At 45.6% G+C, this 13,295-nt stretch overlaps 1 protein-coding gene across 2 annotated transcripts in view; it reads right to left on the minus strand.

Annotated features, from left to right (window-relative positions):
• Nucleotides 1-2,053: 2,053 nt before the first annotated feature.
• The window catches only part of LPIN2 (lipin 2), an 80,623-nt gene continuing 69,381 nt past the window's right edge, over nt 2,054-13,295 (minus strand). For both annotated transcript variants that reach the window (XM_080820872.1, XM_080820871.1), the window contains exons 11-20: nt 12,859-12,928; nt 12,005-12,094; nt 11,124-11,206; nt 9,879-10,023; nt 8,771-8,919; nt 8,123-8,209; nt 6,849-7,001; nt 6,325-6,439; nt 5,568-5,671; nt 2,054-5,244 (exon numbers count right to left, since the gene is read on the minus strand). In XM_080820872.1, coding sequence (XP_080676998.1) covers nt 5,100-5,244; nt 5,568-5,671; nt 6,325-6,439; nt 6,849-7,001; nt 8,123-8,209; nt 8,771-8,919; nt 9,879-10,023; nt 11,124-11,206; nt 12,005-12,094; nt 12,859-12,928 — 1,141 coding nt within the window. In that variant the 3' untranslated portion in view covers nt 2,054-5,099. The remainder of the gene's footprint in view (nt 5,245-5,567; nt 5,672-6,324; nt 6,440-6,848; nt 7,002-8,122; nt 8,210-8,770; nt 8,920-9,878; nt 10,024-11,123; nt 11,207-12,004; nt 12,095-12,858; nt 12,929-13,295) is intronic.

The raw sequence follows: 13,295 nt of genomic DNA on the forward strand, positions 1-13,295 counted from the left end.
ACAGCTAAAGAGGGACTCCTCCAGGAGATGCTTAAAATTCACATCTAATCAGCAGCTGCCTGAGCTGAGGAGCTCGCTCGCTGCACAGCTCACAGCAGATGTGGCTTTAAGGATTCTCGGGTTCCCAGGCAACAACAGGCCCAACATAAAACTGATCACAGACTGAAAGCTGAGATCATCGGAGAAAAGCAGGAATCTTCCCATGGAGAGTACGTTCTGTTCTAGGGAAGCCCAGGCATGTTGCTCCTTTATCAGCAGCCACAGAAACCTCTAGGACACAAGACCCTTAGTTTCAGGTGGTCCCTGCTCAACGGGCTGGTAAAATCTGTTGGCCGATCAAATGCCCATGGGGAGAAAAGTCCCCTAGAGCCCCAGGGAAAGATGCGGATTAGAGAAACAAGTCTCCTGGGCCTGAGATCAAGCCACTGGATACTCTTATGCTATAAAAAAATGCTGTGAGTTTCCAGGACTGCTTGCAAATGTGGTAACAGGGTGGCCACTGGACGTGTCCGACAGGAGCCTTCTTCCTCATTCCCTTACCCCAGGTAGGGAGAAGTGACCAAGAACTGCCAGTTTGTGGTTTTAGAACTTTAAAATCTGGATCCCCTCTGTCCAGGAGTTGATGGCGGGGGGCATTCTCTTTCCCCATTTCTACAGCTGGGGAATTGGCTAAAGGTGGCTGTCAGAGTCTGTCTGTCCTAGAAATGACTCATGGAAAAAAACCCAATGCAGTGGAGCATTTTCAGGAAAACCCAGTTGGCACATGGACCTACTTTTGCCCTCTTTCCCTCACACCCCCTGTAAAGACCTTAGCGCCAAAGGGGACAAATGTTCAACAGCCGGAAAGGCAGGGGCCAGACAGAAGGGAGCCAGTGACTGCTCTTTCTGCTCCTTGGTTGGTTCTCTAGAGCACTGAGTGAAGCGTGGTCCTCCTCTCTCAATGCACCCTCACTTACTGAAAAACATGAATTTCAGCTCTGTGTATCCAAGATTGGCAAGGTAAACGAAGTCTAATTACAGCAGCTCCTGTGTTCACTTCAAGATAAAATAGAATGACAGCTACATCAGGGCTCCTTCTGCAATTATTTCCACAACAGCGCATTAATCGAGCTTTCTCGGTGGCCCTATCATCTTTCCTGCAGTTTCTCACGAGTGGTTTGAAAGGAGTGTCTGTGATCAGAGGGACAGAACCAAAGCACACTTGCACATCTACAACATGCCTTCACATGTATCTGCACCCACTTTCTGAACACGTTTCCTTCTTCCCTTACACTGTCCTATCAAGGGAGGGGAAAAGGCAGGCTCCACTCTAAGGAGCTGCAGGGATGAGCCCTTGCTGCTCCACCCCCAGCACCGGGAGCTGGCTCCTTTACAGTCAGCTTCCCTCTGAGTGCATCCTTTCTGTTCCCTACGTACACCCCAAATACCCCCAGGTCCCCTCACCCTGCACTCATGTCAAGGCAAAGCAGCAGGACAGGACAAGCTTTCCTGTACTTGAAAGTAGGCTCTCAAGGACGGCTTTGGGATACCTGTCCAGCACATGCTGCATCTGGTAGAGCCCAGCAATTTGAGGGAATAAGAAGACACTCATTAAGTAGTATGTGGGGTGTGGTTTTTGATTCAAGATCACTTTGACTCTCCTAGGCTGATGAGAACATCAGAACTGCTAAGTGGTACTCACCTGGAGGGAGGGTTTCATGAAAGGTGGGGTGGCAAAGGCTCTGAGCAGGCCTCTTGGGGGACCCCTGACGGGCTGAGGGCTGGTGGGGGAGCCCAGCCTAGACAATGCCAAGGAGAACACACCAGGAATTACATATGTATGAATGAATCATTCTCTGGCAGAACCTACAAAGCAAGAGAGGTTGGTTCCTGGGAGTGTAGCCTCACTTTTGGAGTCAGGTTTTATAAAAATAAGCACCAAAAAGAGGTCCTTTCTGTAGATGAATTTTAGTGTCAGCGGAGATCAAAATGCTAATTTATGGAAATTATCAATTTCTGGCAAGAGTACAGAGAATATGGTTTAAATGTCTTCTGAAGGAAGGAGTCAAATGCATTCAGTTTACGTTTGTTTATTGTTGTAACGTCTTGTTTTGAACATCAAACACTGCACCAAAATATGAGCCATTTATCTTAGGATAACTGTCTTTGCCATGAGAGTATTGTATTGTACTGATGTTTACAATTAATTTCTGACAACTTAAAACTTATTAGTGGCATTGCTAATAATCAAATACTTCATCATAGACTAAATGTAATAATTAAATTGAAACAACAAAGTTTCCCCCTCCCTCTCTTACCTTCAAAACAAACCAAAAAAGTAGTTTTCACCTGGAAAGAGCACTTAAACAAAAACTCAATTTTTAACCGGTTTCATTAAACACAGCACATCCTCAAACAGGAAAACAAGACTTCCCAGAGTAAACAGGATACTTAAAGATGCTAAAATCCCTGGAAGAGTTTGTTTTCACCAACTAGCAAAAGGAGAAAGCATTTACTTTCTACTTCTCTTTAAAGGTCTTGCCTGCACCTTCAAGAACATCGTCCCAAAGGGCCACATGTGCTCCTATGGGCACAGGCACTTTCTGGTCATTTAGCTAGCTGTCGTTCCTCAGCTGTTCTCCCTGTGACCGTTAGCAGCTTTCATTTTAGGACAGACATCACACTGTAAGTTTTTTCTTTTTCCAGTTGAAAACTATGCAGATGGTTTTGAGCAGAGCAAACAGTCCTCACACACGGCGGCTAAGTGTGCATGCTCCGGGCCCACACGCGCACTTCCTCATGCTTCCCAGAGACGCAGATGTCGACACCACAGCCAGAGAAGCTTCAGCACGTGGGGAGCACGGCAAATACTCAAGTCAGGTTGAATTGGAGAGAGGGAAAGGGGCCAAGGCCATTTCACCAGTGGAACAACCGAGAGAACGACTTCGAAAAGCCCAATCTGCTTGCGATCACCCCGTGATCCCGCCCATCACTGACAGCAGCATGGGATAACGCTTCTTCATTAACTCAACATTGGAAGGGTCTGTGTACAAACACACTCGAGGGTAACTCTCTTTCACAGAAAGAACAAATGTCATTTGTACCAAATGGCAATGGGTTTTAGCACAAACTTAATACTTTCATTAACACTATAGTGATAGTAATCATCTACTTTCAGCAAGAGGGACTCCTTTAAATAAGGAAAAAGATTCACGTTAATTAGCAAATGTACCCACTGGATCAATCTGCAGCAACGAAACAACAAAGTCTAGTGCTTATGGACACCGGGACAGAGGGGCTCGCCCCCCCTCGGCACAGGGTTGGGAGACCTGGGCTGGGTCAGACCTACAGAAGGCCCGTGTGTCCACAGAGAAGAGCTTACCGAGGAAAAGGAATAGTCTAATCAAAAAACTCTTTAAAAGACAACCTAAAGAGGACTACAGAAGGTCAAGATTTCCTGTACCGCATGTGTGCAGAGAAGCCCTAATAAGCTCAGGTTCAGCGCAGAAAGCTCATGTTCTTCCTGGAAAATGAATGTGGAGAGGATACACTGGCAGCGTCACGGAGCCCACCAGCTGCACCGCTGCTCGGATTTTAAGTCACTAACTGGGCAAAATTTCCTAGAAACATAACCGAGTCTAACCTACTGTACATAAATAAACTCTTTAAACAATTAGTCCTTGCACTACTGAAGGGCGGAAAGTTTGCACTGGAAGCAGCACACACTGGTCCTCCTCTGGGAGCATGCGCCTCCGTGTTCTGCCACAGAGCTGCATTCGGGGGGCTCTACCACAGTCTCCGCATACAAAAGCGCGTGGAGAAATGGCCAAACTAAAGGGACTTCCAGCTCTCCAATCTAGAAAAATAACCACCCCATTTCTCTATCTTAGGTCAGTATTACTTGGGTGGGACAAACTAAAACGAGGAGAGTGAGGAGAGCACCGCAGCACAAGTCCCAGACCAGCAGAGGTGGGCATGGAAGCCGCCCCTGGCGGGCACCTGGATCCACAGCTTCCATCCTCTGCTCCGGTGTCTGGCTGAGTGCTTCCCTGCCGGCCAAGGCCTGTGCACGCATGGAGGTCTCCTCTCTGACATACCTCTGGATTCTAACACTGAGGTTGCTGCCGTCAACACCCAGGCTCTCAGTTCTGGAGGGGCTCATGGGGCAGACCCTCCCCTGGAGCTGTCTGCTCAGACCACCCTGCCTCATTATAACCAGGCTGGGAGACTAAGCTGAAGGCAGAAGGACAGAGAAAAGGACTCTTCCAGTACCCCACACGAATGCCTATCTGCATTCCTAAGGCCTCCCTGAAAACAGAGCTGTTGCTTATTGAACAATCAACTCCCACCATTAGTACTCTTCCTACAGGCACCAAGCACATCCAGCAAGACCTTTCTGTCCTGACTGGGTCCAAGACAACACTGATAGGCTAGCCACAGTCGAGAAGGCAATGATCTAAGGGGCTTTTCGTCCCCAGAAGCCCATATCTGTGGGGCTGGGGTCAGTGGCCCTGGCCCCTGCCTGGAGCAGCCCACTGAGCGGACATCCTATTTCATGGTGGCAGAGAAGGAAGAGCCCATGGAAGAAATGTGCACAGGTGGTTTGGACCAACATCACTAACTGGACCTGTAGCAGCTTAGTGGACCCTGATCCCCTAAAGAAAGCCCTGGTTTTAGAGAGAAACACTCTCAACTTCCCAGTGGAAATTATAACACTTTACTTTATACATGTTTTGGTCCCCTTTTGTTTAGCTTTTATCTTCCTTTTAAATGATTCAGTTAAAGGAGCACCAGCACACACTTAACACAGCACATGTGTGAGGATGACCAGTAATAGGAGCCTAGGCCTCCCACCGCAGGTCCAAGCTCCTCGCCTGCCTGCCTGCTCAGGGCTCCTAGCGGCAACCCTGCCAGGCCTGGGAAGGGAAAGGAAGACAACTCCAGTTGTCTGGTTCCAGCTCCAGGAGCTCTCCTGGTGCCTGCTGGTGTCCAGCTGTCAACACGTGTCTTGTCCTGCACCTGTAGCTTGGAGGGTAGCCCAGTGGCCTCTGTCCAGAAGTGCTGGTCACCTTCCCTTGCTGTGGGGCAAATGCCTAAGGACCTCCCTGGGAGGTGCCACTTCACGCCAGGTCGTCCAGGTCCACTTGGGGGATCGGGTCTCGCCAGTAGCAGAAGGAGCTGAACTCTGGGCAGGGAAAGGCAGAGTTTTGTTCCTTGTTGAGAAGCGGGAAAACGTGCTCCACGAGCTCACTCAGTCTGTGATACCTAGAAGGGGTTGGGGAAGAACACACAAACTGTCACCCTTAATGACGTCAGAGCCCAGGACTATGTGCTGTGAAGTTAGTTACTAAGAGGCCTCAGTGCAAGGCATCCAACCCCTCCCGGGGCATGGCCCTCTTTGAAGTCTAGGATCGTAAGTGATCCTGGTTCAGATGCTATTAGAGGCAAAAACACCCAGGCAAAGAGGAAAGCCTCCAAAAGGCAGGTACAGTTCTGCTATTTTGGAGTGGGGGGGCTGATCCTCAGACTCTATCCCCAGGTTCACCCCTGGCTATGGGCAGTGGGCTGGGAAACAGGAACATACTTACGAGGATTTGTTTCCTTTGGTCCTTTCTTGTATTAATTCGCCCTTGGGGTTCACGGTGAATATTCTGCAGTCTGGAACTCCCACTTGTGTGTAAGCATAGACATCCTGGACAAGAAAACATTAAATAGCGTGATTATAAGAAAATACATCGAGAGATGCTTCTCTGGTTCCTTGTGAGCCAGAAGAACTGTACAAGCAGGAGACGGTGTACAGCAACGTGTGGAGCTTGCACAGTGCAGCTCTGCTGCGGAAGGTGAGCTCCGGGCAAACCCAAACTGAAGAGGGGAGCCAAAGCCAAGGGCACTACAGTTAGAACACTGGGTGCGGAGCAGAGGCCCGGGCCCAGGAACAGGTGGGGCCCCGCTGCCTGCCAGAGGCCAGAGAGCAACACCCTCTGCAGCCTGGAACCGGAGGGCCGACTATGCAGAGAGGCTGAGAAGCATTAGGGAAGGCTGAGCAACTCTCTCGGGCAGGGATCCAAGAGCACGGCTTAGAACCACTTAGAACACGAGTCAGAACTACCTAAGGAGATGGAAGCAAAGCCACAGAAACAATGGCATAGTGCCCTTTCTCATACATCAAAACTCTAGGGCAGATGTCCAGCTACAGAACAGAAATTAAGAATAGAGAAAATGAAAACCTATTCAGCACAACATCCATTTTGCTTATACAATTGGTTTGAGAATTATGACAGGGCTGTACCCTAAAAAATACTCTTCTGAAAACACCAGAATGTGTAGCCCAGAGGAGACACTTACATTTGGACGGTTTCCAAAGGCAGCATAGAAGGGCTGCTTAGATGGGGCAAACAGATTCTTGATATCATTTAGACACTCAATTTTGAACTTCTCTGGCTTCTTTTCTATCACTTCCCTAGGCAAAAACAAACAAAAAAAACCCCCCAATACAATGACCAAATTTGAAATGTCGTTTTCCCTGTTGTATGGTCCTGAAAAGATTTCAGTGGTCACAATCATTTCTGAAAGTCTTTTGTAACTGGCATCTCTCTTTCTCCTTCTGTTCTAGTCAAGAACAGAAGGATGTTCTGAGTGATGGGGTTTAGGGAAGGAGAAAACTTGATAGCTTGACTCTTTTGGACAGTGTTTGATATGAACTGGGTGAGCTCAGAGTTAAAATACTCTGGGGGAGCCCAAGAACCAAGAGATGCAGAAGCTTGGAATAAGATACAAACCCTTACAGTGAGTTTGACTTCCAATCTCCCCACCAATCAGACCCCTTCCCCTGGAGTGGGTGGGCATGCAAGCCTCCGTAGGAGAGGTACCTGTGGAAGGCTGAGAACAAGCTGCTGGGGGATAACATCAGAGGGCCCCGAGGTAAGATTGTGCCCTTGTCATTGACCCAGTGCAGGTAGCCACGGGTCATGTCAGCCATGCCAATGGCACGAGCGGAGCAGTACAGAAACTTGTAGCCATTCCTGAAAAAGAACATGTCCTGTTTAGAAACATTCTTTGAGCAAAATTTAAAAAAAAAAAAAAAGCACTATTCTTTTTTTTCTTGACATTTCATTTTATTTTTTAAAGATTTATTTATTTGAGAGAGAAAGAGACAGAGAGCATGAGTGCATTAAAAAGCACGTAGAGGAGAGCAGAGAGGCAGCAGACTCCCAACTAATAGGCAGGAAGTCTGAAGCAGGGTTCAATCCCAAGAGATCACAACCTGAGCCAAAGGCGGATAAGGCAGATGCTTAACTGACTGAGCCACCCAGGCACCCCGTAGCAGCACTATTCTTTTAAAAGATTCAAATACAGTTCCTTTCATTTATTGTGAAAATAGAATTCTTGAATTTAATAAGGAAAGCAGTTAGCATTATAAGGATCTCAATTTTCCATGGAAAACACCATGGGGGAAAATGGAGGTATATGTAACTAGGCATCTGCTAAATTTGTAAGACTGACATATCTTTAGCATCTAGTCCATGAGCATCAGAATACAGAACAAAAATCTTGGACTATCTTTAAATTACCTGCCATAAACGAAAAATGCAAAGGATCTTATTTATAAAGACAATTTATAGAATGCAAACCACTCTGTTAAGACAAGGAACAAAATCAGGGTAATAGACATATGCACAATTTTCCTATTACGGCATTCTCAACTAATGCTTAAGACACTGAATCTTCAAATCAATTTAACTCATATGCACTATGGTCCACAAAGGCCACAGCACTGTTTCCTCTGTTGCTCCAACAGAAAGGAGAAGCGGGAATTTCACACTGGTGAAATGTTTCCCTCATGCATGCACACATTACCTACTCAGTGAAATCAGATTTTAAAAAACCCAACTAATAAACCAAAAATGAAAACTGGCTCACCTGTTAAATTAAAGCAAAGCCCCCCCTCCACCGCCACCACAGGATAGCTAGAACTATAGATACAGGTAGTGCCTGCAACTCCCAGCACTATGAGGTGTAGAGGAGACGGCTGAGACATGTAACACAATGGCTAGCACACAGCTCATGTTCCAGAAACGGTGGCTGATGCTTTTCTTTGTGTGAGGCTACATGAGCACGTGGACATGGGGGAGGGGATACCTACTCATTGATGGAATGGTAGAGCTTTGCTATACCCTGATGAGTCCAGTCTTTACCCAGCTGTGGAAGAATCTGCCCCAAGGCATCAGACCTGAGAAGGTAGAAATAGGAAAAGGTATCAGAAACAAAGCACATAAAGCCAAGTGTTTTCCTACTACAGTGCCAGCTGCTAAAACCACTGGGTAGAGGCAGGGTCCAGGGACAATCTAATCTATGCACAACTTTGTCATGGCTTGTGCAACAGCAAGGCAGTCCCCTGCATGTGCACCCACCCGCTAAGGAACTTCTAAAAGTAGAAGCCAGATGTTCATTTTTAGAGATAATTTACAACCACACATCCTCTTTTCTTCCTCCCTAATCGCAACACCTTCTTACTTTTTAAAAATTTAATGCCAGAACTTGGAGACCAAATAACTAAATCTTTCCAAAGTTATCTTCAATGTTATTTGTATGACTCCATTCATCTTCACCATCCACAGAATGACTGTGTGTGACCACGTGTGACCACATGTGACCTCAGCATGCAAGTCTCAGTGCAGAGAGTTTTAAAAACTCCTGACAGTGGCCAAGGAGGGACCCCCCCTGATCCTACCCACTACTGCACAGCAGCCTACGCCTTGACTGCTGCTGCCTACCGTGGGCTCGTGCTTACTTGGTTATCGTTCCATCAATATCAGAAATGATGACCTTGTCATTCCAGTTCCACAGGTAAATGGTTCCCGCACAGCGGCAGGTACCTTGATACTGGGTTGTAATACTAAACACAACATCATTTGGGCCATCTTGGAGCTTCAGTTTTGCCTTTTATAAAAAGTAAGAGAATAAGGAAAATCATAGATAATTTATAAAATAAATGGGATATCACTTTGATGGAATTACGTACAATTAAAAATCAGTTTCCAATAATATATAGTCATTGAGAGATTGCTAAAATAAGTTAAGTGAAGAAAGGATCCTAATCCCTAAATATATGAGTGTGTGTGTGTGTGTGTGTGTGTGTGTGTGTGTGTATACGTGTACAGGGGGATGTATAAGGAATGGAAAGAAGTACATGAATACGATTATTGTAATAAAAGGGAAAAAACCAGGTGAAAACAGAGTTTACAACACAGTCTGAATATTTACATCACCACCACCAGTGTTTCAGGGCCTCAGCTCAAGGCAGGATGGTTTCTATTGCACAGGCATGCACCCTGCCCAGCACAGCATGGAGACCTTGCTCAGAAGAGGCTGAAGGAGCCATTGCCTGAATGATGTTCTGGAATTCTAAGCGATTTTTCTGATTCCCCCAAGAAACCAAACGTCTTTGCGCTTCCTCCATACCTGACAGTCCTGGGGCATAGCAAGACCATTTCATGAAAATAGGAGGAAAGGAGTGGGAAACAAACAGGAGGAAACTGCATCTAAATAAGAAAATGGCATTTCTCTATTGTTGTGGCTCCTAAAAGACAGTGTATGGCCCAGTGACGGGCTGGCTGGGCAAGATTCATCTGGGAAACAGGTTGAAAATACAGATCCCTTGGCTCATTCCCAGAGATTCAACTGGGACGTCTGGGGTGGTAGAAGAAGCCATGTCCCAGGTGCCCCGAGTGGTCCCAAGGGGAGGGAGATGCTGTTCTACTATGTGTGAGCATTTACATGAGCACACACCACGTCCTGTGTGCAGGGCTGGGGACAGTGTGGACAGAAGAGGAAGCATGGTTAATTAAACAGTTACTAAAATAAACTGACTGGATCCACACGGATCACACAGGACTCACAATCTGATCTGAAGAGAGTCGAAGTGACTTCTTATATGAGGTTGTGCTGCCATGACTTGGGGGCTCTGTGGGAACAGGGTCCACCTTGATGGACTCTTCAAGCTCCTGTGACCCCTCATCACTCGATGAGTCATCCTCAGCCGGCCTATTCAACAGCAATCCAGTTACTTAAGAAGCAGCAGGGCACTTCACTGAGAAGAGCTTTTCATTTAGGATGAAGAGATCCTAAATTCATTCTAGGGATGAGAAGAGTTGTTCCCTCTGTTTCCTGAGTATTCCTACCACGAAGTGAGAAGGCCATCCTCCTCCTCACCTCCTCACTCTCATGACTAGCCAGCAGTTACAGTCTGGCCATGACTGATTATTTTCTGCTATGACCGTTGAATGCTACTAGGTCTACTGACCTTTACTGAAAAGATAACAGACGTTTCAAAAGATGCAAACTGTAGAAAATATAATTGCTTACACAGATTTTAAAAACTATTAAGGTAGATTTGCTATAACCCCTTTAACAAAAGCGGGCAAAGAGCAAGAAAATGAATGCTCAGGCTTAGACCAACCCCTGAATTAAAGAGCTGGAGCGGGAGAAGGAAACAATCTGTTTGGGGAAGAATAAGAACAGCGAGAATGAGAATAGGGTAAGTCGTGGCATCTTTCAGGGCCAGCCAAACCAAATATCTAGAGGGGTGTTACTCCTAAGAAATGAAATGGACCCACACCAATTTTGGAATTTTTAAAAAAAATTTAATTTTAAGTATCTCTATACCCAAAGGTGGGGTGGGGGGGCTAGAACTCATGACCCTGAGATCAAGAGTTGCATGTTCTACCAACTGAGCTGGCCAGGTGCATCTTGAAATTCTCGGCATCTCCTTTTTGCACCTGATAGGAAGCCAGGGAGCAGGGACCAGAGACAGCACATCTTAAGGATCCTCAAGATCCCCTTCCCAGAGGCCTCCATTTCACAGGCATCTGATTCCACAGCTCCAGGACCAGATCAAGACATTTAAAAAGCAGTGCTGAGTATGTTTACTCCTCTGAGCTGATAATTTTTTTTTTTTTTTTTTAGAAAAGCAGAAGTTATCATCTGCTACCTGAGCGGTACCAATAGGCCACTTACTGTCATGACTGTCCATTAGAGAAAGACATTTCTGACTAAATATTAAACAAAACTGTCAAAATCAATTTGATTATAATGGCTACATAGCCCAGGGGCTATGAGTCCAGAAGAAGGACAGAGCACCCCACCTGCCACTGGGTGGCTCCTTTGTGCTTGATGCCAGGTCACTGGTTGGTGGCGCGTCGGATTTCCCTTCCTTGGCCTCTGGCAGCTAAAACAAGATAATAATAGCAATGTGCAATTTTTCCCTCCCAGCAACTGACAGGTAAAAACTTATCAGCAGCCCTCTCCAGGAATGAACAAAATGGTTTTCTGAATCCACAACTTAAAAATGCTTAAGAAACAGCCTTTTTCTACTTGTGCCAAAGGAAAGAAATCTGAGACAGAAGTCATATGCTGCTACACAAAAAGCTGTTACTACAAAGCCACAAGTGAAAATTTCAAAAGGGCACTATTTCAAGTCACAGAATACAACTGGCCTATACTCATTATGTCTGCGCCAGGGACACAAGTACTACAGAACAGAAGTTACTGATACGACTGCCACTGCCATCTCCTCCTTGGGAGGAGAACAAGCTCTTGCTTCTGTCTGGAAAGTTAACGTAGTGAGCAGAGCAGAAAGAGCACAGGCTTTGGGGCTGGACTCATGGTCAAACCCTAGCTCCATCCCAGTTCTGTGCGCTTGGTCAAGCGACATCACCTCTTTGCACCCGTTTCTTTACCTGTAAAGTGGGAGCTTAAACATCTATACTGTCGGGCTGCAGTGAAGGCGAAAGGCAAAATAAAGCATGTAGCACAGCACTTCCACATCTCACCGTTCAAAAATGGGGACTATTAATATTGTAATATTAATATTGTATTATATTGTAATATTAATTAATTAATATTAATATTGTAAGAGAATAGCCCAAATTGACTTTCTTGTGTGTGGCAAAAAGGTTTTTTGAATAAATCAAAGATTCACTTCTTTTTAGCCCGTGGAAAAAATTACCTCTTCCAGGTCAGTTACCTGTTTGGTCATGCTTTCTCTCTTACGCCAAAACCACCAGCGACCAGACTTCTTTGGCATCTTATCTTTGACCCAGGACTCGACTGTGGCCTGAAACAATCAACTTGGGTCAGTCTAGCCACCTGTCTGTCACAAAGACCCAACTACTTTCTACCATCAGCCTGTGGGATGGTGCTTTATTATGGAATGTGAGCAACATTCTCCACACCTCCCCAAGTACTCTAGCGTCTATAACACCAGCGAAAGGCAGACAGTTCTTTTTTGTGGTGGCACAGCTCTGTGGTGGTTCTGTGGTAGGAGGCTGGGTGGTCTGGTTATAGAGAAGCGGTTGTGGGGGGGCTGTCAGGCGGGCTGCTCTCATTTCTCTACCCTTGGAAAACATGTTCTTTATGAGTTTTGAGGACCAACTAAGCTGATACACAGATTTAGAACCTTCAGGTTCTACATAAAAGGCTTATTAGCCACAGTTTGACCCAATCACACTGATGCCACACTTCTGGTGGCCACACCACCCTCTTCTTGCTGCTTCTTTCCATATTAATGAGGAATTTTTTTCATTCATTCTGTAGTTAGCTAATAATTAATAAAATCTCCCAACTTTTATACCAGTCAGGAACCAGTATAAATATCTAATAAAAATGACAAAGATATGGCAGCCCAGCAAATTTCCTAGATTTTGGGCATGAGATAATTTGGGTGGGCACACAGAATTCTTTGGATCTTCTCTAATATTAAATTAATTTTAAACAAAACTTTGACCATAGTACCCAGTTTAGAAATGTGCATATATCAATGTTTCTAAATATCATATGCTGTAGATACTTTCAAAAATGAAAAGAAATGGATCATCTCACCTTTGGCAGACTCTTCTGGAATACTTGCAAGCTAAGGATCATGGGAGCAGCCAAAGCCCAGTTATAATAACTGTGTGAAATAAAAATTGTGCAAAACCATTACACAGAGAAGGGAAAGAGCGAGAGTATAGGAAGGGGAAGAGAGGAAAGGAGAGAGAAAATAGGATGGGCATAGGAACAACATAAAATTCCTTATTCTTTTCAGTGAGATGATCAGCTAAATTTCTGGTCACATGAACGATCTTTGCTTCAAGCCAAACTTCTCTGAGCAGAGATGCAGTTAAATATCTAAGACAGTAACATTTTGATGCTTCACTGAAAACTAAGGCTGAGGCTTCTTTTTTTTTTTTAAGATTTTATTTACTTATTTGACACACAGAGAGAGATCACAAGCAGGCAGAGAGGCAGGCTGAAAGAGAGGAGGAAGCAGGCTTCCC

This window comes from Martes martes (assembly GCF_963455335.1).
Source record: "Martes martes genome assembly, chromosome: 13".
In the NCBI taxonomy this organism is placed as follows: Eukaryota; Metazoa; Chordata; class Mammalia; order Carnivora; family Mustelidae; genus Martes; species Martes martes.